This window comes from Vipera berus (genome assembly GCF_964194415.1).
Source record: "Vipera berus genome assembly, chromosome: W".
NCBI classification, from domain to species: Eukaryota; Metazoa; Chordata; class Lepidosauria; order Squamata; family Viperidae; genus Vipera; species Vipera berus.
In genome coordinates this window covers 72814151-72841335 of record NC_138210.1, presented here as the reverse complement: position 1 = coordinate 72841335, position 27185 = coordinate 72814151, and the positions used below count along the sequence as shown (strand labels likewise).

Below are 27185 nucleotides of genomic sequence, written 5' to 3'. Positions count from 1 at the left end.
AGAGGGAAGGAGAGGAGAGGGAGAGAGAGAGGAAAGGAAAGGGAGAGGGAGAAGAGAGCAGAGGAGAGAGAGGGAGGAGGAAAAGGAAAGGGAGAGGGAAGGAGAGGGAGAAGGAGAGGGAGAGGGAGAGGCAGTCGAGAGCAGGAGAGGGAGAGAGGAAGAGGAAGGGGGAGAGGAGAAACTAGGAGAGGGAGAGAGAGAGGAAAGGAAAGGGAGAGGGAGAAGAGAGCAGAGGGGAGAGAGAGGGAAGGAGAGGAGAGGAGAGAGAGAGGAGGTGGAGGAAAAGGAAAGGGGAGAGGGAGAGGGAAGGAGAGGGAGAGGAAGGGGGAGAGGAGAAACTAGGAGAGGGAGAGAGAGAGAGAGGAAAGGAAAGGGAGAGGGAGAAGAGAGCAGAGGAGAGAGAGGGAAGGAGAGGAGAGAGAGGGAGGAGGAAAAGGAGAGGGAGAGGGAGAGGGAAGGAGAGGGAGAGGAGGACGAGAGCAGGAGAGGGAGAGAGGGAGAGGAGAGGGGAGAGGGAAGGCGAGAGAGAAGGAAGGAAGTCACTTTTGCTCAAGCAAGCCAGCCGTCCCTCACTCTTCTCAGCTGGTCAGCTCACCCATTGAACTTCTTCCCGGCAAGACTGTCCATTGTAATCGCAAAGGGCCGCGTACGTTTCAGAGAAACCTCCTGGGGACGAGAGAAAAAGAGTTATGTTTCCTCTCCACCGCCTTCCTGGACAAGCTCGACCAGCTGAAGATCAGATATGTACCTGCAACCTCCTTAACAAGACTTCCTGTTTTATTCGTAACCCAAACCTTCCATCCAGACAATCTAGTGTCTCGGGAAGACCTTGGGCGAGAAACACCTTCCCGAAGTCCTAGCAAAGCGATTCCCCACCCCACCCCACCCCCGCCCCCCAAAATAATTCTGTTTTGAGCAAGGCTACGGGCATTCTCATTTCTGACTAGGTCGATAATGTGGATATTGATAATCCTTAGTCTCAACGTCATCAAACGTTTAGAACGAGCCCCAACCAATAAGCAAAGAATTGTATTTAAAATGGACTTTTCTGCTTTCCTTGAAATGAAACCACAGCCTCTCCAGGCAATATATCTTTGATAGCCAAGGGCTGGAGGGACGAGACAGAAATATGATTTATACGCTTCTAAAGCCTCGGTGGCTGCGAGCACTTAAAAGCAGAGTACGAGGCTAAGTGGAGCTCGTCCGATCCAGCAAAGCCATTTGTAGCTTTTTAGAAGAACGCTTCCGGGATTCAGGTCAGTGGGCTAATTGGAAAATGCCATAGCTGTAATTAAAATTTCATACAATTTGCTTCAGAGCAGTGCCTAAACTCTCTGGACTACAAGGATACGGGGCTGAAAACCCGTGCAGACTCCGCGCACCGAATCTCCTTCTCACCGCAAATGCTGTGAATGGTGGAATTTGAACTTTCTGAATTGGGGGACACGTCCCGGGAAGTCTCCGGAGTTTCCACGTTCCCATGCCGGATCAGGCAGCTGGAATGGAGTAAGGTGAGGGGGGGGGAGAGAAAGGAATTTATATCAGGAGCACCTGAGATCTTATACTTTTTTCACACAGTCTGCATGATACTCCTCATTTAGTGACCGTTCAAAGTTGCGATGGACCCTGGTTTTAAAATTCTGATGCTGGACTCCTCCTTCTGTGCTCCTGTGAGCACATTTTGGGAGCTCAGCAACCAGCCCACATTTATGACTGTTTGAAGGGTCACTAAATGAACTGTTGTAAATTGTGGACTAGTTTTACCAGCACACACACACACACACACACACACACACACACACACACACACACACACACACCAGGCATTTTTGATCATTTCCCAGCATTCCTGCTTTTTCTCGCCTACTCACACGGAAGCCGGACTCGGGAAAATTTTGGCTAAGGCAGAGTTGACGTGTCTGGTCACCTGTCCGGCACTTTCTGGAGTTGGAAATTTGAGGTTGTAATTTGCTTTCTCTGTTTCCAGCAAGATCTGAAAGCCAGGAAGGAAGGAAGGAAGGAAGGAAGGAAGGAAGGAAGGAAGGAAGGAAGGAAGGAAGGAAGGAAGGAAGGAAGGAAGGAAGGAAGGAAGGAAGGAAGGAAGGAAGGAAAGAGAGAGAGAGAGAGAGAAAGAGAAAGAGAAAGAAAGACAGAAAGAAAGAGAAAGAAAGAAAGAAAAAAGAAAGAAAGAAAGAAAGAAAGAAAGAAAGAAAAAAAGAAAGGAGGAAGGAGAGAAAGAAAGAAAGAAAAAAGAAAGAAGGAAGGAAGGAGAGAAAGAAAAAAGAAAGAGAAAGAAGGAAGGAAAGGAGGAAAGAAAGAAAGAAGGGTGAGAAAGAAAGGAAGCAGAGAAAGGAAGGAAGGAGAAAGAGAGAGAGAGAAAGAAAGAAAGAAAGAAAAAGGAAGGAAGGAAGGAAGGAAGGAGGAAGGAGAGAAAGAAAGAAAGAAGAGGAAGGAAGGAGAGAAAGAAAGAAAAAGAAAGGGAAAGAAGGAAGGAAAGAAGGAAAGAAGGAAAGAAAGAAAGAAGGAGAGAAAGAAGGAAAGAAGGAGAGAAAGAAAAAAAAGGAAGGGAGGGAGGGAGGGAGGGTGGGACTTAGTAAAGATCGATCCTCAAACCAATAAATAAAACCAATTTACTTTTTTAGCGAAATGGGCTGTTTCTTACCTGGTTATGATTCAATGTGTTTAATGCTCGGATCTCCAAGACGTTGAACGAGCTTTCGGGCTACATAAGAGAAGGAAGAAATTTAGCCTCGATTTCTACAGCTATAAAATTTACATTTCGTTTGAGTCAAGTGCCATTTCAGGGATGTGACTGTGTGTTTTTTCCCTGACAACAGTACAAGATAGGCATTTTCCTGATTCCTTTGTGTTGTTTTTTTAACTCATAGTGTGGGGACTTTAAATCTCCAAGGTCTAAGAATTCTATTCTATTCTATTCTGTTCTGTTCTGTTCTGTTCTGTTGCATTCCTTATTCTATTCTATTCTGTTCTGTTCTGTTCTGTTGCATTCCTTATTCTATTCTATTCTATTCTATTCTGTTCTGTTCTGTTCTGTTCTGTTCTGTTCTGTTGCATTCCTTATTCTATTCTATTCTATTCTATTCTATTCTATTCTATTCTATTCCTTATTTTATTATTCTATTCTGTTCTGTTCTGTTCGGTTCTGTTCCATATTTTATTATTTTATTCTTTCTGTTCTGTTCTATTCCATTCCATTCCATTCCATTCTGTATTTTATTATTCTATTCCGTTCTGTTCCATTCCATTCCTTATTCTATTCTATTCTATTCTATTCTATTCTATTCTATTCTATTCTATTCTATTCCATTCCATTCCATTCCATTCCATTCTGTATTTTATTATTCTATTCCGTTCTGTTCCATTCCATTCCTTATTCTATTCTATTCTATTCTATTCTATTCTATTCTATTCTATTCTATTCTATTCTATTCTATTCTATTCTATTCTATTCTATTCTATTCTATTCTATTCTATTCTATTCTATTCTATTCTATTCTATTCTATTCCATTCCATTCCATTCCATTCCATTCCATTCCATTCCAAATTTCGATCCTGCAACCATAGGGGGTGCTGCAACGGTTGTAAGTGTGAAAAACATCATAAGTGACTTGTTTCAGTGCCATTGTAACTTTGAACAGTCACTAAACGAATTGTTTTAATTCGAGGACTGCTTGTAATACAAGGATGGGACACCACTAGGAAATCCTAGTGGGGTAAACGAGAGGGGGACTCACAATCTGGAGGAATCTTACCCTAAAAAGAACAGGGGTGTGTTTGTTGAAATCATCAGGAACTGAGGTCCCTTTTAGCTGGTTAGTTTTTAGCTAATTTTAGTTCCTTGGGAAAAGGAAAAAGAGACCACCAGAAACCCCTCAATTTTCCCTCAGAAATTACCGGAAGAGAACATGAATGGCCAGAGATGAAAGAGCTTTTAACCTCCCTTTCCTTTAGATCAGTGTTCTTCAATCTCAACACCTTTAAGATGTGTGGACTTCAACTCCCAGAATTCCCAGCTTTGCTGGCTGGGGAATTCTGGGAGTTAAAGTCCAGATGTCTTATAAAGTTGTTGAGGTTGCAATACTCTGTCTTAAATAACCTATTTTCTCTCTCCTCTGTTCCACTCACCTTGGCAGGCATCTTAATTCCAAACAAATAGATACGCCAGGTGGTAAGAACCTGTCGAGAAGAAAAATAATAATAATAATAAAAATAGAATAAAACTAAGATCGGTGAGTTTCAATGCATAAATTGGCTATAATCTTGGAGATATGCAAGATGGCCTTTTCCTTCTCCCCACCCCTGATTATGAAATTATGGGGGAGGGTTACTTAACATTTGGCTTTGCTTTTTGATCCACATTCCCTATCCCCAAGGCCACCCAGGCTGGGAATGATGGGTGCTGTAGGCGTTAGGAAAGAACCAAATCAGCCACACTGCCGGTGTAAAAATTCCTCCGCACACCGTGATGCTTTGGAAGGGAATATTGGAAAGCAGAACCGAGAAAGGGCCTTTGTGAGTTTGTTGCGTGTGCCAGCGAGAAAAAGACAAATTGACTAATCAGGAATTCATGGGGGGAGGGGAAAGGGAGAGCGAGTGTGAGCCATTAAAAGATCTTCTGAAAAAGAAACATGAAAGGATCAGACAGCGTCTTTATCCATTTGCAAGGGAGAAGAGGTGAATTATTGATGGCTTAAGATTTCTTGCTTAGCAACGAGGTTGGGAGGCACCGAGGCACAGAGATAATATACAACCACCGGCACAATTGCTCCCTAGTCGTGGTTGGAAAAGAAAAGAAAAGAAAAGAAAAGAAAAGAAAAGAAAAGAAAAGAAAAGAAAAGAAAAGAAAAGAAAGAAAGAAAGAAAGAAAGAGAGAGAGAGAGAGAGAGAGAGAGAGAGAGAGAGAGAGAAAGAAAGAAAGAAAGAAAGAAAGAAAGAAAGAAAGAAAGAAAGAAAGAAAGAAAGAAAGAAAGAAAGAAAGAAAGAACAGGAGTCTGGTCGCAGCTTTTACGACTCGCTCTTTTTATTAAAAAGCAGAAGCTTCCCCGATGCATCTCAGGAAGCGATCAGCGGCTCGTGAAATCTTCTGCTTTTTCATAAGGCGAGCCGGTTGGAAAAGACGCTACCAGGCTTCTAATTTTTGGCGACCACAAAGTCACCCTGTTCTTCTCCTCCTTACGCCTTGTGAAACTGGTTCGCCTTTTCCTTCCTCCTTTTCATGGTTCAGGTCTGCTAATACAATCCTTGGTTGTATAAACAGAGGCACAGAATCAAAATCACGGGAGGTATTAGTACCGCTTTACAAAGCCTTTTTAGCGAGGCCACGCTTGGAATACGGCATCCAGCTTTGGTTGCCACATTACAGGAAAGATGTTGAGACTTTGGAAAAAGTGCAGAGAAGAGCAACTAAGATGATTAAAGGCCTGGAGACAAAAAATGGTGCCAGGATTTGGGAATGGCCAAACTAGAAAAAAAGAAGGACTTGGAGGGGGGGACATGATAGCAGAGTCCCGATATTGGAGGGGCTGCTAAAAGGAGGAGGGGGTCAACCTATTCCCCAAAGCACCAAAAGGCAAGACAAGACTCAATGGATGGAAACTAATCAAGGAGAGAAGCAACCTGGAGTTAAGGAGAAACTTCCTAACAGTGAGGACAATTAACCAGTGGAACAGCTTGCCACCAGAAATTGTGGGTGCTCCATCACTGGACATCTTTAAGAAGAGACTAGACAGTCTCGCGTCTGAAATGGTATGGGTTCTCCTGCTTGAGGAGAGGGCTGGACTAGAAGACCTCCAAGGTCCCCTCCAGCTCTATTCTGATTCTGATGTTAGGATCTGTTCAGGAGGCAAAAAAAATGCTGGGTTTTTTCGCAATGGGAAAACAGCCCTTGCGAATTCCCACAATCAGTGCAGTTCACTCAACGAAGAGCTTCAACTTCAACGTTTAAGGTGCTCGCTCAAGTTAAATTTAAATCTGGCATTCAAATTGAGCAGCTGCCGTTTTATACATATAATCCTCGACTTACGACCCCCGGGATACTGCGACCGTCATGAATATGAGTCAGTTGCCAGGTGCCTGTATTTTGATTGTGTGACCACGGGGGACGCTGCATCGGTCGTTAAGTGTGAAAAACGGTCATAAGTCGCTTTTTCAGTGTGACTTTGAACAGTCACTAAATGAACTGTTGTAAATTGAGGACCACCTGTATGTACGTGGCTGCTGCTGTTTCCAAAAACAAAACTCAGAAAGCAGCAAGCTAGCAGGTATGGCGTTTTCCCCTTGGGGTGGAGAAAACTCTACCGGTTGACTTAACAGCCTCAGCCCAAAGCCTCTGGGAGTCTGCTGCTAGGGATAGATCCTCCCCCCCAGGGGATTGTGGGAATGGAGGAGAGAGGGGAAAGTCCTTGCAGGGGATTCTGGGAAGGGAGGAGAAAGGAGAAGATCCTACCATCTACCCTTTTCCCAGAGGATTCTGGGGAAAGCGCAGATTGTACAGTGGACCCGAGGCCACGGCGCTGCTCAACACAACAAGTTAGCAGCGAATGTGTTTGCACACAAATCTACACCGTGGTTTATCCCCCATATCACAATCTGGCCTTTGCCAATGTCCCCGGAATAATCTCACCAGCACCCGGTCTTCATTTTTCTTGGGTTTGGTTTCAAGCTTCACCCTCACCAGGAGATGGATGGCAGGCCGGTTGAGAACCTTGCGGATGCTTTCTGCGAACGAGAAGGCCAGCATTAGGATGGGAAGGAAGGAGTTACTTGATCCACCACCTCAGTTAGATTTGGGATCCACTTCCAAGGACAAATAGGCCCTCCAAGTTTGTTCCCCTAGTAGTAGTAGTAGTAGTAAAGTTGGGAGGGACCTTGGAAGTCATCTAGTCCAACCCCCTGCTCAGGCAGAAAACCCTACACCATTTCAGACAAATGGTTCTGCAATCTCTTCTTAAGAACCTCCAGTGTTGGAGCATTCACAGCTTCTGGAGGCAAGGAGTTCCACTGGTTAATTTAGTTCTCAATGTCTCCTTAATGCTAGGTTGATTCTCTCCTTGATGGGTTTCCATCCGTTGCTTCTTGTCCTGCCTTCAGGCGCTTTGGAGAATAGCTTGACCCCCTCATCTTTGGAGCAGCCCCCCAAATATTGGAAGACTGCTATCATGTCCCCCCTTGTTCTTCTCTTCATTAAACTAGACACACCCAATTCCAGAAACCGTTCTTTGTATGGTTTAGCCTCCAGTCCCCTGATCATTTTCGCTGCTCTTCTCTGCACTCTTTCTAGAGTCTCAACATCTTTTTTACATCATGGTGACCAAAACTGGATGCAGTATTCCATCTATCTATCTATATCTATATTCCAATTTATATCTATCTATCTATCTATCTATCTATCTATCTATCTATCTATCTATCTATCTATCTATCTATCTATCTATCTATCTATCTATCTCTATCTATGTCTATCTATCTCTATCTATCTATCTATCTATCTATCTATCTATCTATCTATCTATCTATCTATCTATATGATGCTGCCACTTCAAGGGTTGAAACAGGCTATATATATGTACGTATGTATGCAGGGCTTTTTTTCTCATAGAACGCTCAGAACGGAGTTCCGGCACCTTTTTTGGATGGAACCTTGTAGGGTAGGCAAGGCGGGTTGTATGACGTGTGTGAGTTCCGGCACCTTTTTCTTTTACAAAAAAGCACTGTATGTATGTATGTAGGTATGTATCAGGGGTCCTCAAACTTGGCCTTTTTATGACTTGTGGACTTCAACTCCCAGAATTCCTCAGCCAGCGTGAGGGAACGATGACCCCTTTATGACTTGTGAGCTTCAACTCCCAGAATTCCTCAGCCAGCGTGAGGGAACGATGACCTTTTTATGACTTGTGGACTTCAACCCCCAGAATTCCTCAGCCAGCGTGAGGGAACGATGACCCCTTTATGACTTGTGAGCTTCAACCCCCAGACTTCCTCAGCCAGCGTGAGGGAACGATGACCCCTTTATGACTTGTGAGCTTCAACTCCCAGAATTCCTCAGCCAGCGTGAGGGAACGATGACCTTTTTATGACTTGTGGACTTCAACCCCCAGAATTCCTCAGCCAGCGTGAGGGAACGATGACCCCTTTATGACTTGTGAGCTTCAACTCCCAGAATTCCTCAGCCAGCGTGAGGGAACGATGACCTTTTTATGACTTGTGGACTTCAACCCCCAGAATTCCTTAGCCAGGCACGCATGATATATATAAACGATGCTGCCACGTCAAGGGTTAGATGGCCTAAGTGACATTTATAATTTATGGTGTTTTATTAATCTAGGTGAAATGTTAATATATACTGCTTGTCCGTGTATCATATGCCCTACACTAAATAAAACAACAATAATAAACAACAAACAATAATAATAGTAACAACAACAACAACAACAGGCTTTTATGGATATCAACTGACCCATTGTCTCCCTCGAGACAATCTCTCAGCTTCAACCCAGTGAAGCTGCCCCGGGAAAGTTGTTCTCCAATTCTCACCCCTCGAGCCAAATTGAATCCCAGAAACCTCCCTCGCCTCGTGTGTGCCGAGTGCGAGGCAACGAAGCCCACGGCTGGCTGCCTGCGCAGGGCAGTCAAGCGCGACATGAGAAACGACATCCCACGGTCAAGAAGACGGATTGGTCCTGACAGCCAAGGCAGAGGCAGCCCAGGAGAAGAAGGAAGCTTCGGAGCTTACCAAATTGTCCCAACAAGAAGCATCCGAGATCGGTTCTTGGACAATAGGTGACTCAAGTAATTGAGCCAAGTTTGGTACTGGCGCAGGGGGCAAGAGAGGCAGATTCAAATAGAGGCTGCCTCCTTCTAACCGCTGAAGACCAGACTTAACCTTTCTATTGACTGAATTTAATACGATCTTAATTCAGTTTAAATCAAATGTAATTTTTATTTTATTTTATTCTGGGCCCACCAATTCCTTTTGCAAAAAAGAGGTCTGAACTTTTGAGCCCGCTGCGTCATCTTCAAAACAAGCTATTTTTTCTTTTTTTCTTTTTTCATTTCAGACCAATTTTTTCCCCCCTCATCTCTCAGCTCCTGCCTTTAATTTCTCTTTCGTTCACTATTTCTCAGTCTTTTCCTGTGCTTGCATAACGCTGCTTAACCTGAATTGAGAGGGGGGAAAAATAGCAGGTTTGATCTCGGGGAAAGAGTATTTTGGACAAAGAGAAGGGAAGCCACGTCAGTTAAAGAAAAAGAAAAATCACTGGAGGCAGCTATTTAAAAATGGTTTTTTGTTTTGTTTTCTAATCCCATTTATATCCCGCCCTTCTCCGAAGACTCAGGGCGGCTTACAATCTTAAGAAGCACAAATCAAATGTGCTTAGCAATAGCCTTCATTCTGTGTATATGCCTGTTTATTATTAGGGCTTTTGCCCCCCCCCCCAAGCAGCATTATCACAAAGTCAGCTTAATTGCCCCCAACAATCTGGGTCCTCATTTTACCTACCTCGGAAGGATGGAAGGCTGAGTCAACCTTGAGCCTGGTGGGACTCGAACCTGCACTAATTGCAGGCAGCTGGTGTTACTTAAGAAGGCATTAGCCCACTGCTCCACCAAGGCTCATTTTTCTCTGCTCTATCTTTAATGAAGAGAAGGGTGAGGGGTGACATGATAGCAGTGTCCCAATATCTCAGGGGCTGCCCCAAAGAAGAGGGAGTCAAGCTATTCTCCAAAGCACCTGAGGGCAGGAGAAGAAGCAACGGATGAAAACTAGTCAAGGAGAGAAGCAACCTAGAACTAAGGAGAAATTTCCTGATAGTTAGAACAATTATCCAGTGGAACCATCTGCCTCCAGAAGCTGTGAATGCTCCAACACTGGAAGTTTTTAAGAAGAGACTGGACAGCCATTTGTCTGAAATGGTACAGGGATTCCTGCCTGAGCAGGGGGTTGGACTAGATGACCTCCAAGGTCCCTTCCAACTTATTATTATTATTATCTCAGAGAGAAAGGATGCAAAGGGAATTAAACCCAACGTGGCTGTTGTGATTCAGGGTCAGCCTGTGGGTTCGGCAGTTGGGTCGGATGACTCAGAGGAGGAGGGGGGTGTTGAAGAGCTTGCTGATGAGAGCCCTCAGCCAGGCCCCTCCCACCTGGTCACGACTGAGACCCAGCTGTGTGAGCCTGACAGCGTGGATGAAGATGACCCACAGCTGGCCCTGTTCAAGGACGCCCGACGCAGGAGGCAGTCAATCAGGAGTAAACAGAGGAAGGCAATGGGGCACCTCGGAAGGAGGCAGAGAGAAGCCACGCCCTGAACTGTATAAAAGGGGAATGCGTGGGAGGGCTGGTTTGCTGAAGGCAACCGCTTGAATAGTTCCTGTTTCATAGCTCCTGTTTCATGGTTGGTGTCTTGTTTTGCTCTGTTTTATCTTAATAAATTTGGCAGGCTTTATTCCAGCCTCTTGCCGTTTGTAAAGGGGTTGTCCTTGCTTTTTCTGCAGGGCCGGTAGCAGGCTGGTACAGAACAGTGGCGGCATTTCCTGATGTGACAGAAAAACATAGAGAATTGAGATGTTTTTGGGGGGAAAAAACATGTAATTCAGAAGAGAAAAGGCCTTCAATCGGATTGAAGGGGTTGCTGTACAAATAGTCCTTGACTGACGACTACAATTGACCCCAGAATGTATGTTGTTAAGCGAGACGTTTGTTAAGTGAGTTTTGCCCCATTTTACGACCTTTCTCGACACCGTTGTTAAGCTAATCAGTGCAGCTGTTAAGTTAAGTCACACGGTGGTTAAGTGAATCGGGCTTTCCCCATTGACTTTGCCTGTCAGAAGGTCGCCAAAGCGGATCACGTGACGCTGGGACGCTGCGACCATCATAAATACGAGTCATTTGCCAAGCGTCCGAATTTTGATCACGTGACCGTTGGAGATGCTGAAACGGTCATTAAGTGTGAAAAACGGTCCTAAGTCGGTTTTTTCAGCGCCGTTGTAAATGTTGAATGGTCGCTAAATGAACCGTCGTACGTCGAGGGCTACCTGTGTTTCTGCACAGCCAGCCCTCGAGTCGGGACACAAAATAAGGAGTGGAAAACTCGTTAAGATTGCGGTCCTCAAGCGAGGCGTCACGTAATGGCGACTTGTGACTTCAACATTCAGCCGCCGGCCAGCTGACTCCTACTTGTGACGATCACAACATCCCAGGGTCACACGGTCCGCTTTGCCGACCTTCTAACCCGCAAAGTCAACGAGGGGGGGGGAGAAGAAGCCAGGTCCACTTAAGGAACGCGTGGCTCTCTTACCACCCGCTTAACAACGGGAGTCGAGAAAGGCCGATCAAATGAGGCAAAACTCACTTAACACAGGTCTTGCTTAGCGACAGAAACGTTGGCTTCAATTGTCATCGTAAGTCGTAAGTCGAGGACTCATCCTAAGCCAAGCAGGGGGAAAAGACTCTTATCAATTAAAAAATAAACAACAAACCAAGATGGTAGAAAGCTTGATATCCCCTCAAGTCCCAAAGATGCTTTTTTTTTCAGGAGGCAACTGGACTTTCTTGTTTTTTCTTGGAAGCAGTGTCGCTTCTCATCCCAGAAGCTTCTTCAGGTTCTGACTAAATGGTGGGGAAGCGGAAGGATTTATACTCCTTTGCAGTCATCTGGTCGTTTGTATTCTTTTAGAGGATCGTGGAGGCCACTTGCGAGGTTTTATCTGTCTCCTCAAGAGTCTCCTGAGCGGTGCAAACGGGCGTGGAGCCTTCCTGGAACTGCTGAAAGGACCGTGCGGTAGACTGATCTGTACACAGAGCTGTACACTGGGGGAAACAAAACAACCCCTTCACAAACACACGGCACACCAGAGGAGAACAAACCCAGCGGGACCAAATTCAGCCGTCCGTCTGCCTTTAGAAGACCAAGGCCGCTCCTTCGAAGACAGCAGTGTCCCCATTCTGGACAGAGAAGACCGCTGGCTTGAACGAGGGGGGTCGAAGAGGCCATATCTCAGTCAAACTGAGCACCCCTCCCTCAACAGAGGGGGAGGGACACGACACCAACTATCTCCAGTCTACCACACGGTCCTTTCAGCAGTTCCAAGAAGGCTCCACGCCCGTTTGCACCGCTCAGGAGACTCTGAGGAGACAGACAAACCTCCAAGTGGCCTCAACGATCCTCTCAAAGAATGCAAACGACCAGATGACTGCAAAGGAGTATAAATCCTCTCATTCCCCACCATCCAGTCAGAACCTGAAGAAGCTTCTGGGACGAGAAGCAAAACCTCTTCCAAGAAAAAACAAGAAAGTCCAGGTGCCTCCTGAAAAAAAAAAGCACCTTTGGGACAACCGTAGCTGTAGGCATCCAACAGGTCGAGCTTCTCCCCAGTCCAGCGGGCAGATAACCATGACCTGGAACGACCTGCCTGTGGAACTCCGGACTGCCCCCGACCTTCGTTCGTTTCGCCGGGACCTAAAAACCTGGTTGTTTGATTTAGCTGGCCTGGACTGAGGGGTTTTAAATTTGTAAATTTTAAATTAAATTTTAAATTTTGGGCTAACGTTATTTAATTCTATTTTAATTTTAACTGTATTTTAACTTTTGTACTGTTTTAACTGTTTTTAACTTTGCCCTGTAAACCGCCCTGAGTCCTTCGGGAATAGGGCGGTATAGAAATCTAATAAATAAATAAATAAAATAAAATAAAATAAAATAAATAAATAAACAAATGGAAGGAATAGGGCGGTATAGAAATCTAATAATAAATAAATAAATAAATAAATAAATAAATAAATAAATAAATAAATAAATAAATAAATAAATAAATGGAGAATCTCCCTAGACAAATCCCCTCTTTCAGGGGGTCTCCGCTGCCAGTTAACTGCAGGGGGGTTGTGGGAAATTGTGCATTTAAACGGCTTCGGCCTGATCCCTGTTTGCAAATTCGTTCCGGGAGATTAAAAATCGGGGGCTGCTTTATCACCAGGAGGGAGGTGTCAGATCTGATCGTATTAGCTCAGATTATACAAGTAGTCCTCAACTTACAACAAGTTTGCTTAGTGACCGCCTGAAGTGACATCGGCGCGGAAAAATGTGACTTAGGACCGTTCTCCACAGTTGCGAGCTTTGCGGCACCCCCGATGATCAGGCAGTCAAGATTCGGAGGCTCGGCAACTGGTTCGTAGTTATGACGGTCGCTGTGTGTCTCAAGGTCACGAGATTCCCCTTTTGCGACCTTCTGACAAGCAAAGTCAAATGGGGAAGCGGGATTCATTTAACGAGCGGGTTACTAACTTCACAATTGCAGGGATTCAAATTTACAAGGTGGTCAAACGGGGCAAAGCTCACTTAAGGCACAAATGTCTCCCTTCACAACAGAAATTTGGGCCTCCCGTGTGGCTGTAAGCTGAGGGCTACCTGTACAGTTCGCTTAGCGACCGTTCAAAGTTACAACGGCCCACTGGGGGGGAAGAAAAAGTCATTTATGACCACTTAGGACCGTTGCAGCATCCCCGTGCTCACGTGATTTACATTCGGATGCTTGACAACTGACCCACATTTATGATGGTTGCGTGGCTTGTAATCTATGGCCTACGGCTTAGCATGCTCTGCAAACTTCAGAAACTATAGTTTTAAGCAGTAAACCAGGGTTAAAGAAACTAGGGCTCAGCTGGACATATAAGACACAGTTCATCTGTCTCGCCGAGCCCTAGTTTCTTTAACCCTGGTTTACTGCCTAAACCACGGGTCGGCAACCCGCGGCTCCGAAGCCGCATGCAGCTCTTTGAGCCGTCTCCTGCGGCTCCCAGCCGCCCGGTGCGCGCGCACCACTTCGAACGGGCAGTGGTGCGCGCGCACGTCTCCAAATGGAGAGTGGCACCGCCCGTTCCGAGAGGTGCGCGCGCACCTTTCCGAAGGGCGGAGGTGCGCGCGCACCTCTCCAAGCCGCCGCTGTCCCGTCCGGAGACCTGCCGCGTTCATCAAACATTGACGAACACGGCAGCTGTGCAAACGGGATGGTGGCGGTTTGGAGAGTGCGCGCGCTCTCCCAAGCCGCTGCCGTCCGGAGACCTGCCGACGTTTGGGGAGGTTTGGGGAGGTGCGCGCACACCTACGGTCGTTCAGAGAGGTGCGCGCGCACCTCTCGGAATGGGTAGCGGCCCCGCTTCTTGCGAAAGCTGCCGCGGCCCGTCTGCAAAGCTGCCGAAAGCGGCAGCTTTGCAGACGGGCTGTCGCCGTCGCGCAACCAGGAACCGGTTCCATCACACATTTAAAAAAAGGCAACCGCGCGCGTCCGCGCATGCGCAAGAAAAACCCGTTTTGCGCATGCGCAAAACTTTTTTTGCGCGTGCATGGACGCACGCACGCGGCTCCCACTTTTTTTTATGTGTGATGGAACCGGTTCCCAGTGGCTCTTTTCCTTTTTCGGGTTGCCGACCCCTGGCCTAAACCATCATTTCTAAAGTTTGCAATCTCTCTCCTACTTCCTCCTTTTTCAGTGTTTGCTGTCACTGCACACATCAGAGAGCAAGAGAGTATAAAACAGACAAAGGCAAGTCTCCCTCAAGACAAATGTCAGTGCCCAGTGACTATTAACCCATCTGTGTAATTTTCTTGGCAACAATAGAAAAATGATTTAGCCATGCTCAGAGACCAGCTAATGTTACCCAGCCCTGTGCAATGAAGAAAATAACCCAGATAAAAGTGCTATTTTAGAATTTTAAACGCGACAAATACTGGGGATTTGAGCCCTCAGCTCAGAAATTAAAAAAATCCTCCCTCTTATTGTTCAAATAATTTAATATACCCGATTTTGGATAGTTATTATTGTTTTTTTAACCGTGAACCGTAGGATGTCGGGAAATCTGCTCCCAGCTATAGTTTTTGTACATCCGTGCTTTTTTTTCCTTTTTCTTTTCTCCTTGTATTTGCTTGCTTATTCTTCTTTTCAAGATTCATAAATATATTTTGTAAAAAAAAAAGAGAGAGAGAAAGAACATCCAGGTTTAGCCACAGCGTTGTTCCATACAGCGAGATCTAAAGCTTCTTCCTTCTGTTGCGTGTTCAAGATGGACAGTGAATAATATTTATATGTTACTTATATTTATATGTCAGGGTATAAGTCTACACCTATGTTGTATATAGTATGTTTTAAATGTGTGTTTATTTTCCTGGGCTCCAAGATCACCGCAGATGGGGACTGCAGCCAACAAATTAAAAGACGCTTGCTCCTTGGGAGGAAAGCCATGGCAAATCTAGACAGCACACTAAAAAGCAGAGACATCACCCTGTCAACAAAAGTGCGTATAGTCAAGGCTACGGTCTTCCCAGTTGCAATGTATGGCTGTGAAAGCTGGACCATAAGAAAGGCTGAGCGCCAAAGAATGGAGGCCTTTGGACTATGGTGCTGGAGAAGACTCCTGCGAGTTCCTTGGACTGCAAGGCGATCAAACCGGTCAGTCCTAGAGGAGATCCACCCTGACTGCTCTTTAGAAGGCCAGATCCTGAAGCTGAAACTCAAATCCTTTGGCCACCTAAGGAGAAGGAAGGACTCCCTGGAGAAGAGCCTCATGCTGGGAAAGGTTGAGGGCAAGAGAAGAAGGGGACGACAGAGAAGGAGGTGGCTGGATGGAGTCACTGAAGCAGTAGGCGTGAGCTTAAATGGACTCCAGAAGATGGTAGAGGACAGGAAGGCCTGGAGGAACGTGGTCCATAGGGTCGCGATGGGTCAGACACGACTTCGCAACTAACAACAACAAAATGTGTGTTATGCAGGTGTACACTTTGAGAGCACGCAACTCAAATTTCATTTTTAAATTGTGCCGTTGTGCCCGCGGGGGAAAAAAAAATGACAATAAAGGTTATCCAGTCTAATCTAATCTAAAAACAAAAGTAGGAAATGGGTTGTTTTTATAGCAAGGCAAAAGGGTCAGAGGCTAATAAACGAAAATGTCTAAGAAAATTTTATTCCTGCACCGTAACCGGAGGAGAATTTTTATGCAAAGTTGTCGTTTAGTGAGTTATCTCCGATTTAACTACCTTTTTCTCAAACGGCTGTTAAGCAAACCGCTGAGGTCGTTAAACGAATCCATCCAGCTTCCTCTATTCATTTTTCTTGTGGGAAGTCAGCTGGGAAGGCTGCAAATGGCGACCGAGTGACCCTGGGATGCTGCGACCGTCGGAAATACAGGCTGAATTCTGATCATATGACCAATGGTCGTAAGTCTGAGGACCGATCACAAGTTGCTTTTTTCCTGTGCCCTTGTAACTAACAGTGACTAAATGAGTGGTTATGCGCAGAGAATGACCAATGTTTCTCAACCTGAGTAATTTTAAAATGTGTGGATTTCAACTCCCAGAATTCCCTAGCCAGCTTCACGCTGGCTGGGGAATTCTGGGAGTTGAAGTCCACGAGTCTTAAATTCGGGTTTTTTTTCCCCCACTTTGAATCTATCTACTTTTCTTAGCAATATTTTTTACAAGTGGTTTACCCTTGCCTTCTTCTCAGGGCTACGAGGCAGGGACCAGCTGGACCACCTTCATACCCAAGGTAGGATTAGAACTCATGGCTTTTCAATCAATAGACCAAAGTAACTCTCAACAATTCCCATATGGAGACTATCATCGCACACATACACACCCAACCTTGGCCCCAAAGCTGGACGGGTGTTGAAGGGAATTGAAAATGGAGAATAAAACCCCAGACCACCTTTAGCACCCACAATTCCAGGCGCAAGGAAGTTTAATTTAATTTAATAATTTAATAATTTAATTTGTATACCGCCCTTCTCCCAAAGGACTCAGGGCGGTGAACAGCGCAAGTTCCCTGGATACGTGGGTGCTCCAGTCAATAATAATAATAATAATAATAATAATAATAATAATAATAATAATAATAATAATAATAATAATAATAAATAATCTAGTTTGCCCCAAATATTTTGTTCTTCTTCTCTAAACATTTTCAAGGGTCTCATCATCTTTTTTGGATCGGGGGGGGGGACTAGAATAACAAATTAATAGAGTTGGAAGGGAGCTTCAAGATCATCTAGTCCAACCCCTTGCTGAGGCACAAAAGCCTTGGAGATTTTCCAATCCCCTGCTCAAGCTAGAGATCCTGTACCATTCCAGACAAACGGCTGTCTAATCTCTTCTTAAAAATTTCCAATGATGAAGGACCCACAACCTCTGGTGGCCAGTCGTTCCACTGGTTAACTGTTCTCGCTGTCAGAAAATTCCTCCTTAGTTCCAGGTTGCTTCTCCCCTTGAGTGTTTTCCATCTTTGGCTTCTTGTCCCGCCCTCAGATGCTCTGGACCATAAGTGGACCCCCTCTTCTTTAGGCAGCCCCTCAAATATTGGGAGACTGCTGTCATGTCAACCCCCTGGTCCTTCTCTTCATTAAACTAGACATACCCAATTTCAGCAACCGTTCATCGTACGATTTAGTCTCCAGATCCCTCATCGTCTTTATTCCTCTTCCCTGCGCTCTTTCTAGGATCTCACCATCTTTTTTTTCTTTTTTTTTGTATGGTGTGGAGGATCAGGATAACAGACTAACAGAGTTGGAAGGGACCTCGGAGGTCATCTAGTCCAACCCCCTGCTCAGGCAGAAAAACCCTATACCATTTCAGACAAAATGGCTGTCCCGTCTCTTCTTGAAAAAGCTTCCAGTGATGGAGCATTCACCGCTTCTGGAGGCAAGTAGCTCCCCTGATTAATTGTCCTCACGGTCAGGAAATTTCTCCTTATTTCTAGGTTGCTTCTCTCCTTGATTGGTTTCCATCCGTCGCTTCTTGTCTTCCCTTCTGGCGCTTTGGAGAATAGCTTGACTCCCTCTTCTTTGGGGCAGCCCCTGAGATACTGGAAGACTGCGATCATGTCACCCCTGGTCCTTCTTTTCAGAACTGGTGCGCAGTCTTCAAAATGTGGGCGCTCACCAACGTGATATGCCCCGTGGACAAAAGACAGATGTGCGGGGGCGGGGGGGTGGGTGGAAATCTCTCTCCTTTCCTTAGAAAACTGGCTGCATTCGCAGAAGATTCAAGATGGGAGAAAGCAAAGTCTCGTTCGCACAATGCATAATTTATGGCTTGTGGCCACCAGCTACCGAGATCAATTGCAGACTTAAATGGCTTGAAAAGGTAATGAAACAGAAAAACAGAAGCGGGGGGGGGGGAGGGAGGGAAAAAAGGCAGGGGATCAGAAGCATCAGGTGGAGGCTTAAAAAAAAAATATCCTAATGAGGGTAACCTAGAGCCCTTTCCGTAAGCGAATGATCAGAAATGGACCGCTTCTCCGTAAATTTGCACAGTCCTGTTTTAAAGCCAGCTCAGTTCGCACCCGCCACCCTGTCTAATCAAAGACAGAAGCAACCTGGAATTAAGGAGAGACTTCCTAACGGTGAGGACACTTAACCAGCGGGACAGCTTGCCACCGGAAATCGTGGGCGCTCCACCGCTGGAGGTTTTTAAGAAGAGACTAGACAGTCACTTCTCTGAGATGGTATAGGTTCTCCTGCTTTGAGCAGGGGGCTGGACTAGAAGACCTCCAAGGTCCCTTCCAGATTCTATTCTATTCTATTCTATTCTATTCTATTCTATTCTATTCTATTCTATTCTATTCTATTCTATTCTATTCTATTCTATTCTATTCTAGAATGGAATGGAATGGAATAGAATATAAAATATGGAATAGAATGAAATGAAATGGAATGGAATAGAATATGGAATAGAATATGGAATGGAATGGAATGGAATGGAATGGAATAGAATAGAATAGAATAGAATAGAATAGAATAGAATAGAATAGAATAGAATAGAATAGAATAGAATAGAATAGAATAGAAATATGGAATAGAATGGAATAGAATAGAATAGAATAGAATAGAATAGAATAGAATAGAATAGAATAGAATAGAATAGAATAGAATAGAATAGAATAGAATAGAATAGAATAGAATAGAATAGCGGAAGGGACCTTGGAGGTCTTCTAGTCCAACCCCCTGCTCAGGCAGGAAACCCTTGACCGGGGTGTCAAACTTGCCGGCAATGGGGTGGGCACAGTTTTGCTATGACACATCCAGCCCATGGGCCAGCAGTTTGACACCCCTGCCCTAGGCCATTTCAGACAAATGCTTGTCTTATTGCACCTGGCAGTAGCACCTGAACAATTCTTTGCATGGATAAAACCTGCTTAGATTTTCTTATACGGCTCTGAGCTTTTGGCATTCCTGCAAAAATGGAACATTTCCTAGGGGTTCCCCTCCTTTTTAATAGCATTCCCCCCGCCCCTGGCCCCCCCTTTTTTTTACAAAATATATTTCTTAATCGTTGGAAGCAGAATGAACAAGCCAACGGAAGGAGACAAGGAACAAATGTTGAGACAGGGAAACAATATCTGTGGGCAGAACTGCTGAGACGGTACGGTTAGTGCTTCCTTGTTAAAAGAAATAAAAATGGTAATGACATAAATACGTAAAAATTACAATCATAATTACCTAACTGTAATGGTAAAGTCATAAGTTGAGGCCTACCTATACAGCTGGATATCTGTTGGAAGTCAGCGCAGGTCTACAAACCAAGCCATACACATTTCAGGCCACAACTAACCATTAGGCCACTGAATCAGCTTGGAAGAACAAAATTTCCAAGCAGCTCTTCAAAGCCCCAGATCAAATGCATTGCCATGGACCCCTCTCGGCTACTTTGGTGGAAAAACTTTAAAAATGATGCTTGGGGACAGAGAGTTCTTGACATAATCAATAATGACATAATCAGTGGCAGCTAAGCCATGGAGGAACATTGACCTACTGTAAGGGCCACGTGAAAATTTTCACTTTGTTCGTTTTAATGTTCCATTGTTGCACGGGGTTCTTTTATGGGTTGTTCTCTAGCTTGGCCACTTTAAGATGGGTGGACGTCAACACCCAGAATTCCCTGGCCAACATGGGAGGTAGCAACCTCAGCCACTTAAGAAGGATGGACTTCAACTCCCAGAATTCCCCAGCCAACATGGGAGGTAGCAACCTCAGCCACTTAAGAAGGATGGACTTCAACTCCCAGAATTCCCCGGCCAACATGGGAGGTAGGAACCTCAGCCACTTAAGAAGGATGGACTTCAACACCCAGAATTCCCCAGCCAACATGGGAGGTAGGAACCTCAGCCACTTAAGAAGGATGGACTTCAACTCCCAGAATTCCCCAGCCAACATGGGAGGTAGCAACCTCAGCCACTTTAAGATGGGTGGACGTCAACACCCAGAATTCCCCAGCCAACATGGGAGGTAGCAACCTCAGCCACTTAAGAAGGATGGACTTCAACTCCCAGAATTCCCCAGCCAACATGGGAGGTAGGAACCTCAGCCACTTAAGAAGGATGGACTTCAACTCCCAGAATTCCCCAGCCAACATGGGAGGTAGGAACCTCAGCCACTTAAGAAGGATAGACTTCAACTCCCAGAATTCCCCGGCCAACATGGGAGGTAGCAACCTCAGCCACTTAAAAAGGATGGACTTCAACTCCCAGAATTCCCCGCCAACATGGGAGGTAGGAACCTCAGCCACTTAAGAAGGATGGACTTTGCAACTTGAAGATGGGTGGACTTCAAGTCCCACAATTCCCCAGCCAGTCATGCTGGTTGGGGAATTCTGGGAGTTTGAAGTCCACACATCTCTAAGTAGCCTAACTTGAGAAACACTGGCTGGCAATCAAGCAAAAAGACTGAGTATCAATCAATGCCAATAAAAAACAGTGTAATAAAAGACCTATTAAAATAAAGATCTGCTTTGGTTACCCAACGGCTGAGGGACCTGTTTAAAATGCTTGGGATGGCAGCATCTGTGGCTGATGTTTGGAAGGATGCTACTATTATTGTTCTTACACAAAAGTTAAAATTTTCAAGAGAAAATGCAAATCCCAAAGGGTTTTTTTTTTTTGCCAAGAGGCGTTTAAGAGGAATTTTAATGGAAAGGGGACAAGAAGGCATAACATTTGGAAAATCCGGTGTGGATTTAAGTCAAGCAGGTGGGTTTTCGTTGTTGGTTTTTTTTTAGAAGATTCTTAAGAAATACACAAGGAGGAGAGTTTATTAAATATTTGCTAATTTGGAGAAAGAGGAGGATGAAAGGAACCAGCGTGAATCCCGGGACGTTTCGTGCAAGAATAAAGTTAGAATTGACACACCGGAGGGGATAATGAGTAAAAACCTCAGGCGAGTGTCTAATTTTCTCTATCCTGGTCGAAGCTTTATGACTGATAGGAAAAAGCCTTGGGAAAATATGATAGACAGGAAGATAAAAGTTGGAAGGGACCTTGGAGGTCATCTAGTCCAACCCCCTGCTTAGGCAGGAGACCCTAGACCATTTCAGACAAATGGCCGTTCAGTCTCTTCTTAAAAACTTCCATTGTTGGAGCACCTGGTCAAAAGAATTGTCTGTTATGAAAAAGGAACATTTAAAGGATTAGGAAAGCGGTTTACTCTCTTTGCAGCTACTAGAAGAAGGGAGGACTTCAACCCCCAGAATTCCCTGGCTGGCATGACTGGCTGGGGAATTCTGGGAGATGAAGTCCACCCATCTTCCAGTTGCAAAGATAGGAAAACACAAATCTAACGCTTTTCTGCAGACTTGACTCTCTGTACTTGACAGTCAGGCAGGGCAGAAGGAATGTAAAATTATGTTGAACACCGAGGGGATGAAGCCATTAAGACGCGTATTTTGTAAAGTGCCCCCTTCCCCCCCCAAAAAAAGATTAAAATGAACGAGTGACCTCTGAGTGAAAATAGAAGATGTTGGAGGCACAATCGCTCAGAGGGAAGGAATCAAGATCGAATGGGGAAGGAAGGAAGGAAGGAAGGAAGGAAGGAAGGAAGGAAGGAAGGAAGGAAGGAAGGAAGGAAAAGGAGGGAGGGGGAAGGAAAAGAAGGAAAGGGAGAGAAGGAAGGGGGGAAGAAGGAAGGAACAGGATAGAAGGAAGAAAAGGAAGAAAGGAAGGAAGGAGAGGGAAGGAAGGAGGGAAGGAAAAGGAAAGAAAGAAAAGGAGGGAGGGAGGGAGGGAAGGAAGGAAGGAAGGAAGGAAGGAAGGAAGGAAGGAAGGAAAAGGAGGGAGAGGGAAGGAAAGAGGGAAGAAAAAGGAAGGAAGGAAGGAAGGAAGGAAGGAAGGAAGGAAGGAAGGAAGGAAGGAAGGGGGAAAGAAGGAAGGAATAGGAGGGAAGGAAAAGGAAGGAAGGAAGGAAGGAAGGAAGGAAAAGGAGGGAGGGGGGAGGAAAGAGGGAAGAGGAAGGAAGGAAGGAAGGAAGGAAGGAAGGAAGGAAGGAAGGAAGGAAGGAAGGAAGGAAGGAAGGAAGGAAGGAAGGAAAGGGAGAGAAGGAAGGGGGGAAAGAAGGAAGGAATAGGATGGAAGGAAGAAAAGGAAGGAAGGAAGGAAGGAGAGGGAAGAAAGGAGGGAAGGAAAAGGAAAGAAAGAAAAGGAGGGAGGGAAGAAAGGAAAAGGAAGGAAGGAGGGGAAGGGAAGGAGGGAACAGGAGGGAAGGAAGAAAAGAAAAGGAAGGGAAGGAAAAAGAGGGAGGGAAGAAAGGAAAAGGAAGGGAGGGTGGGAAGGGAAGGGAATTTTCCTCCCAATTGTGGTCGTAAGTTGAGGACGGCCTGCCCTATGGAGGAGGCTGTAGGTAGGTGGCCTCATGGCAGCTACCCGTTTCTCAGCTTTAATTTTGCAATATCCTCCCGGCGGCCCTGCCCGGAAGACGTGGCAAGATGGGGCAAGCAGGGCTATGCCACTTCCTCTCCTCCACCCACACCCCAAAGGGTCCAGCCCCGCCCCTGCGAAGGGAAGTGCTTCCTTTGCGTGCTCGTGTGTGCGTGTGTGTGTGCGTGTGTGTGTGTGTGTTAGGCTAACACAAAAACAAGTAACAGAAAGTAACAGTAAAATAACAGAGCTGGAAGGGGCCTGGGAGGTCCTCTAGTCCAACCCCCTGCTCCAGCAGGAGTCCCTACTACACCATTCCAGACAAGCGGCTGTCCAGTCTCTTCTTGAAAGCCTCCAGGGATGGAGCACCCATCACTTCTGGTGGCAAGCTGTTCCACCGGTGAATTGTGCTCAATGTCAGGAAATTTCCCCCGTAATTCCAGGTCGCTTCTCTCTCTTCCCTTACTTCCTTGGCCTGCCTTCAGGCGCTTTGGAGAAGAGCTTGACTCCCTCTTCTTTGGGGCAGCCCCTGAGATACTGGGAGACTGCTATCATGATGTCCCCCCCCCTCGTCCTTCTCTTCATGAAACTAGACACCCCCCATTTCTGCAACCTTTTAGCCTCCAGTCCCCTGATCCTCTTTGTTGGTCTTCTCTGCACTCTTTATAGAGCAGGGGTCTTCAAACCCGGCCCTTTTTAATGACACGTGGACTTCAACTCCCAGAATTCCCCAGCCATCCTTGCTGGTTGGGGAATTCTGGGAGTTGAAGTCCACCCCTTTTAAAGTGGCTGAGGCTGCTAACCTCCATGCTGGGGCTGGGGAATTCTGGGAGTTGAAGTCCACCCTTTGAAAGTGGCTGAGGTTGCTACCTCCCATGTTGGCCGGGGAATTCTGGGAGTTGAAGTCCATCCTTCTTAACCTCCATGCTGGGGCTGGGGAATTCTGGGAGTTGAAGTCCACCTATTTTAACTGACTGAGGTTGCTAACCTCCATGTTGGCTGGGGAATTCTGGGAGTTGAAGTCCACCCCTTTGAAAGTGGCTGAGGTTGCTAACCTCCATGCTGGGGCTGGGGAATTCTGGGAGTTGAAGTCCACCCGTCTTAAAAGTGGCTGAGGTTGCTAACCTCCATGCTGGGGCTGGGGAATTCTGGGAGTTGAAGTCCACCCGTCTTAAGTGGCTGAGGTTGCTAACCTCCATGCTGGGGCTGGGGAATTCTGGGAGATGAAGTCCACCCCTCTTCAAGGAGCCACAAGCTTGAGAAACGCCGATTTAGAACTTCTAAGGATTTTCTCCCCCCCCGCACCCCGGCAATCTTTTATAAGATTAGAAACCGTGGCAGACGCCAATGAGCCAGCCCGGCTGGGAATTATGGATCCTGTTCTTCAGTACCAAGATGGAGCATCCTACCTCTGCCGTCTTGAATGCCTAAGCAGTGTAGGGCAATATATTTGTTCGCAGACATTTCTATTGACAAAAAAGGGTGTAATGAAACCCACGGAGCCAATCCCAGTGCCCACCATCATCCACTGCCAAACCAGGAAGGAACAAACCCTTATTTGAGAAAATCCAGGAACATCCTCAACATCCTCAGCCTGCCCCCAAGACGGTCCTTAACCCTAACAGCAGCCCCCCCCCCCAATGCCCAGCCACCCTTCTTCGGGGTCGGCGCCTGCAAGATCCAAGTTATTTCCACCACAGCCCTGAAGCCCCAAAGCCACGAGGACGAAACACGGTTTGTCCGAAACGTGGTTGGTTAGCCGCCGATGATGGTACACGGTGTTATGTGAATGCAATTAACCTCCGGATGCCTAGTTGGGCTGTATGTCAGGGAGGGGAAAATTAAGCACCCTGGACAGTGGGAAAAAAAAAGCTATATAAATTGGGAATTTATTCCTGGGGTTTGGAAAAGCGCAGGGATTTATTATTATTTTTTTCCTACTGGAAGAAGAGAGGAAGGCAAGAAGATTTGGGCACGGATCTATTTTATTTATTGGATTGATCTGCCACCCATCTTGTCGCCAACGATTCTTTTACGGTGATTAATCGTGGAGGGGGGGGGAAAGGAGGAAGGAATGGGGGGAGCAGAGCCAGAATCGTGCCCAGCCGGCTTCCCATTGAAGGAGCAGGGGGGGGGTCTCTCGATGGGGTGGGGGGAGGCAAAGAGGCATAATTTGTGAGAAAAAGGCCCTCCTCCCGGATGCAAACAGGACCCAGGCTGACCAGAACAAGAGAATGCCGAAATGGGGCTAGACCTCATGACTCTCAGGAATTCAAGACCGCGAAGGGGGGGGGTGTTTGGGGAGGGGGGGGAGGGGAGGGGGGCTGTATTCCTGCGATGGGCAAGGGGGTGAAGGGGCCCCGGGACTGACATGTGGGATGTGTGGGGTGTGTGTGGGAGGGGGAGAACCCCAGAACCAAAAGCGAAGGGGACCCCACTCAAGATAGAGGAAGTGAGACTTTAGGTGTGTGTGGAGGGTGAGGGTGGGAAACAAGCCCTCTCCCTCCCCCGTGGGCAAAGAGGGGGGGGGCTGGGATGGGGCAGGCAGTGGGGTGATGCATGGCGGGGGGGAAAAAGAAGGGGGGAGATTCAGACCGCGTGGGGAGGAGGGGGGCAGCAGTGGGGCTCCCGGGAGGGGGGGGGGGAAAGGCAGGCAGGCCGTACCGGGGTGGTGGTGGTGGGGGAGGCATCCAGAGACCCTTCCCCACCACGGCAGCCTCATCTGAAGGGGGCTTCGGGCAGGAGGGAGGGAAGGAAGGAAGGAAGGAAGGAAGGAAGGAAGGAAGGAAGGAAGGAAGGAAGGAAGGAAGGAAGGAAGGAAGGAAGGAAGGAAGGAAGGAAGGAAGGAAGGAAGGAAGGAAGGAAGGAAGGAAGGAAGGAAAGGAAGGAAGGAAGGGAAGGAAGGAAGGAAAGGAAGGAAGGAAGGAAGGAAGGAAGGAAGGAAGGAAGGAAGGAAGGAAGGAAGGAAGGAAGGAAGGAAGGAAGGAAGGAAGGAAGGAAGGAAGGACCAGCATCCCCCCACCACCACCCGGGTGGAGAAGGGAGGGAAGCGAAGGGGACGTGGCCGAGCAGAGGGGAAGGGTCTTTTCTTTGGGGTGTGTGGGGGGGTCTTCCATTGCACAGGCTGGTCCGAGGGGGTGGGGTGGGGGGGGGTCTTCCCGCACCTTGCTTGGGTACCAGGGGAATGGGATGCTGCGGCTGAGGGGATGCCCTTCTCCCGTCCGCCCCCCCACCTTCCCTTTCCACCACCACCACCCCCCTCCCCGCGGGGTGTGTGTGGGGGGGGGTCCCTACCTTGCAGCTCGCGGGCAACCTCCCACCCGGCGTGGGCCATCTCAGCTGCGGCAGGAGCCGGCACATGCCTGGCTGGGGCGGCGGTGGGAAGCACGGAGGCTGCGCATTCGCCTTCTCTCGGCCCCCCCACCCCACTCCTCCTCCTCCTCCTCCTCCTTCCTCCTCCTCGGGTGGATGCGAGCAGACGACCCCCCCTCTCCTCCTCCTCCTTCCTCCTCCTCCTCCTCCTTCCTCCTCCTCGGGTGGATGCGAGCAGACGACCCCCCCTCTCCTCCTCCCTCCTCCTCCTCCTCCTTCCTCCTCCTCGGGTGGATGCGAGCAGACGACCCCCCCCTCTCCTCCTCCTCCTTCTTCCTCCTCCTCCTCCTCCTCCTTCCTCCTCCTCCTTCCTCCTCCTCGGGTGGATGCGAGCAGACGACCCCCCCTCTCCTCCTCCTCCTTCCTCCTCCTCCTCCTTCCTCCTCCTCGGGTGGATGCGAGCAGACGACACCCCCCCTCTCCTCCTCCTCCTTCTTCCTCCTCCTTCTTCCTCCTCCTCGGGTGGATGCGAGCAGACGACCCCCCCTCTCCTCCTCCTCCCTAGCCCCTCCCGCCTCCCCCTCCTCCCCCCCAGACCCCCCCCAACCCCTCAAACCTCTCCTTTCCAGGGGGCTTCTCTTGAAACACCCACCCCCCCACCCCATGAAGAGAGGGAGAGACGCCCCCCCACACATACACACAGACCTTGCGCACAGCTGATATCTCTACCCCCGCCCCCCCCCCCGCTCCTGCTACCTACCTTCCTTGGGAGGGGGTGTCAAGTCGTGGTTTGAACAGGGGCAGAGATTGCAAAGCCCCCCTTTTTTCCCCCTGCCCACCCCTCCCACCCACCCCCCTCCAGGAGACGCGGGCTTTGATTTGGGGACCCGTTTTGTCACCCAAGGGGAAGGGGCGCTCCGGGACCCCCGGATGACCCCCCCTCTTCCCCCTCCTGCCACTTTCCTGGGGGGGTGTCAAATCGTGGTTTGAACAGGGGCAGAGATCGCAAAGCCCCCCTTTTTGCCCCCTGCCCACCCCTCCCACCCACCCCCCTCCAGGAGACGCGGGCTTTGATTTGGGGACCCGTTTTGTCCCCCAAGGGGAAGGGGCGCCCCGAAACACACCCCTCGGCTCACACACACACACACACCCCGCTCCTGCCTCTTTCCTGGGGGGGGGAATC

The 27185-nt window shown here is 47.5% G+C and overlaps 1 protein-coding gene across 4 annotated transcripts in view; it reads right to left on the bottom strand.

Annotated features, from left to right (window-relative positions):
- The window catches only part of LOC308676166 (capping protein, Arp2/3 and myosin-I linker protein 3-like), a 57582-nt gene extending 42530 nt beyond the window's left edge, over positions 1-15052 (bottom strand). For 3 of the 4 annotated variants that reach the window (XR_014028276.1, XM_081341915.1, XM_081341916.1), the window contains exons 1-6: positions 6645-6785; positions 4148-4198; positions 2663-2722; positions 1872-1993; positions 1399-1496; positions 596-666 (exon numbers count right to left, since the gene is read on the bottom strand). Coding sequence is in view for 3 of the 4 variants with exons in the window: in XM_081341915.1 (XP_081198041.1) it covers positions 596-666; positions 1399-1496; positions 1872-1993; positions 2663-2722; positions 4148-4198; positions 6645-6761 (519 nt within the window). In the remaining variant the exon portion in view is untranslated. Of the gene's footprint in view, positions 1-595; positions 667-1398; positions 1497-1871; positions 1994-2662; positions 2723-4147; positions 4199-6644; positions 6786-13053; positions 13244-14815 lie in introns of those variants that run through there. The other variant, XM_081341917.1, reaches the window with a different exon arrangement.
- Positions 15053-27185: the final 12133 nt, after the last annotated feature.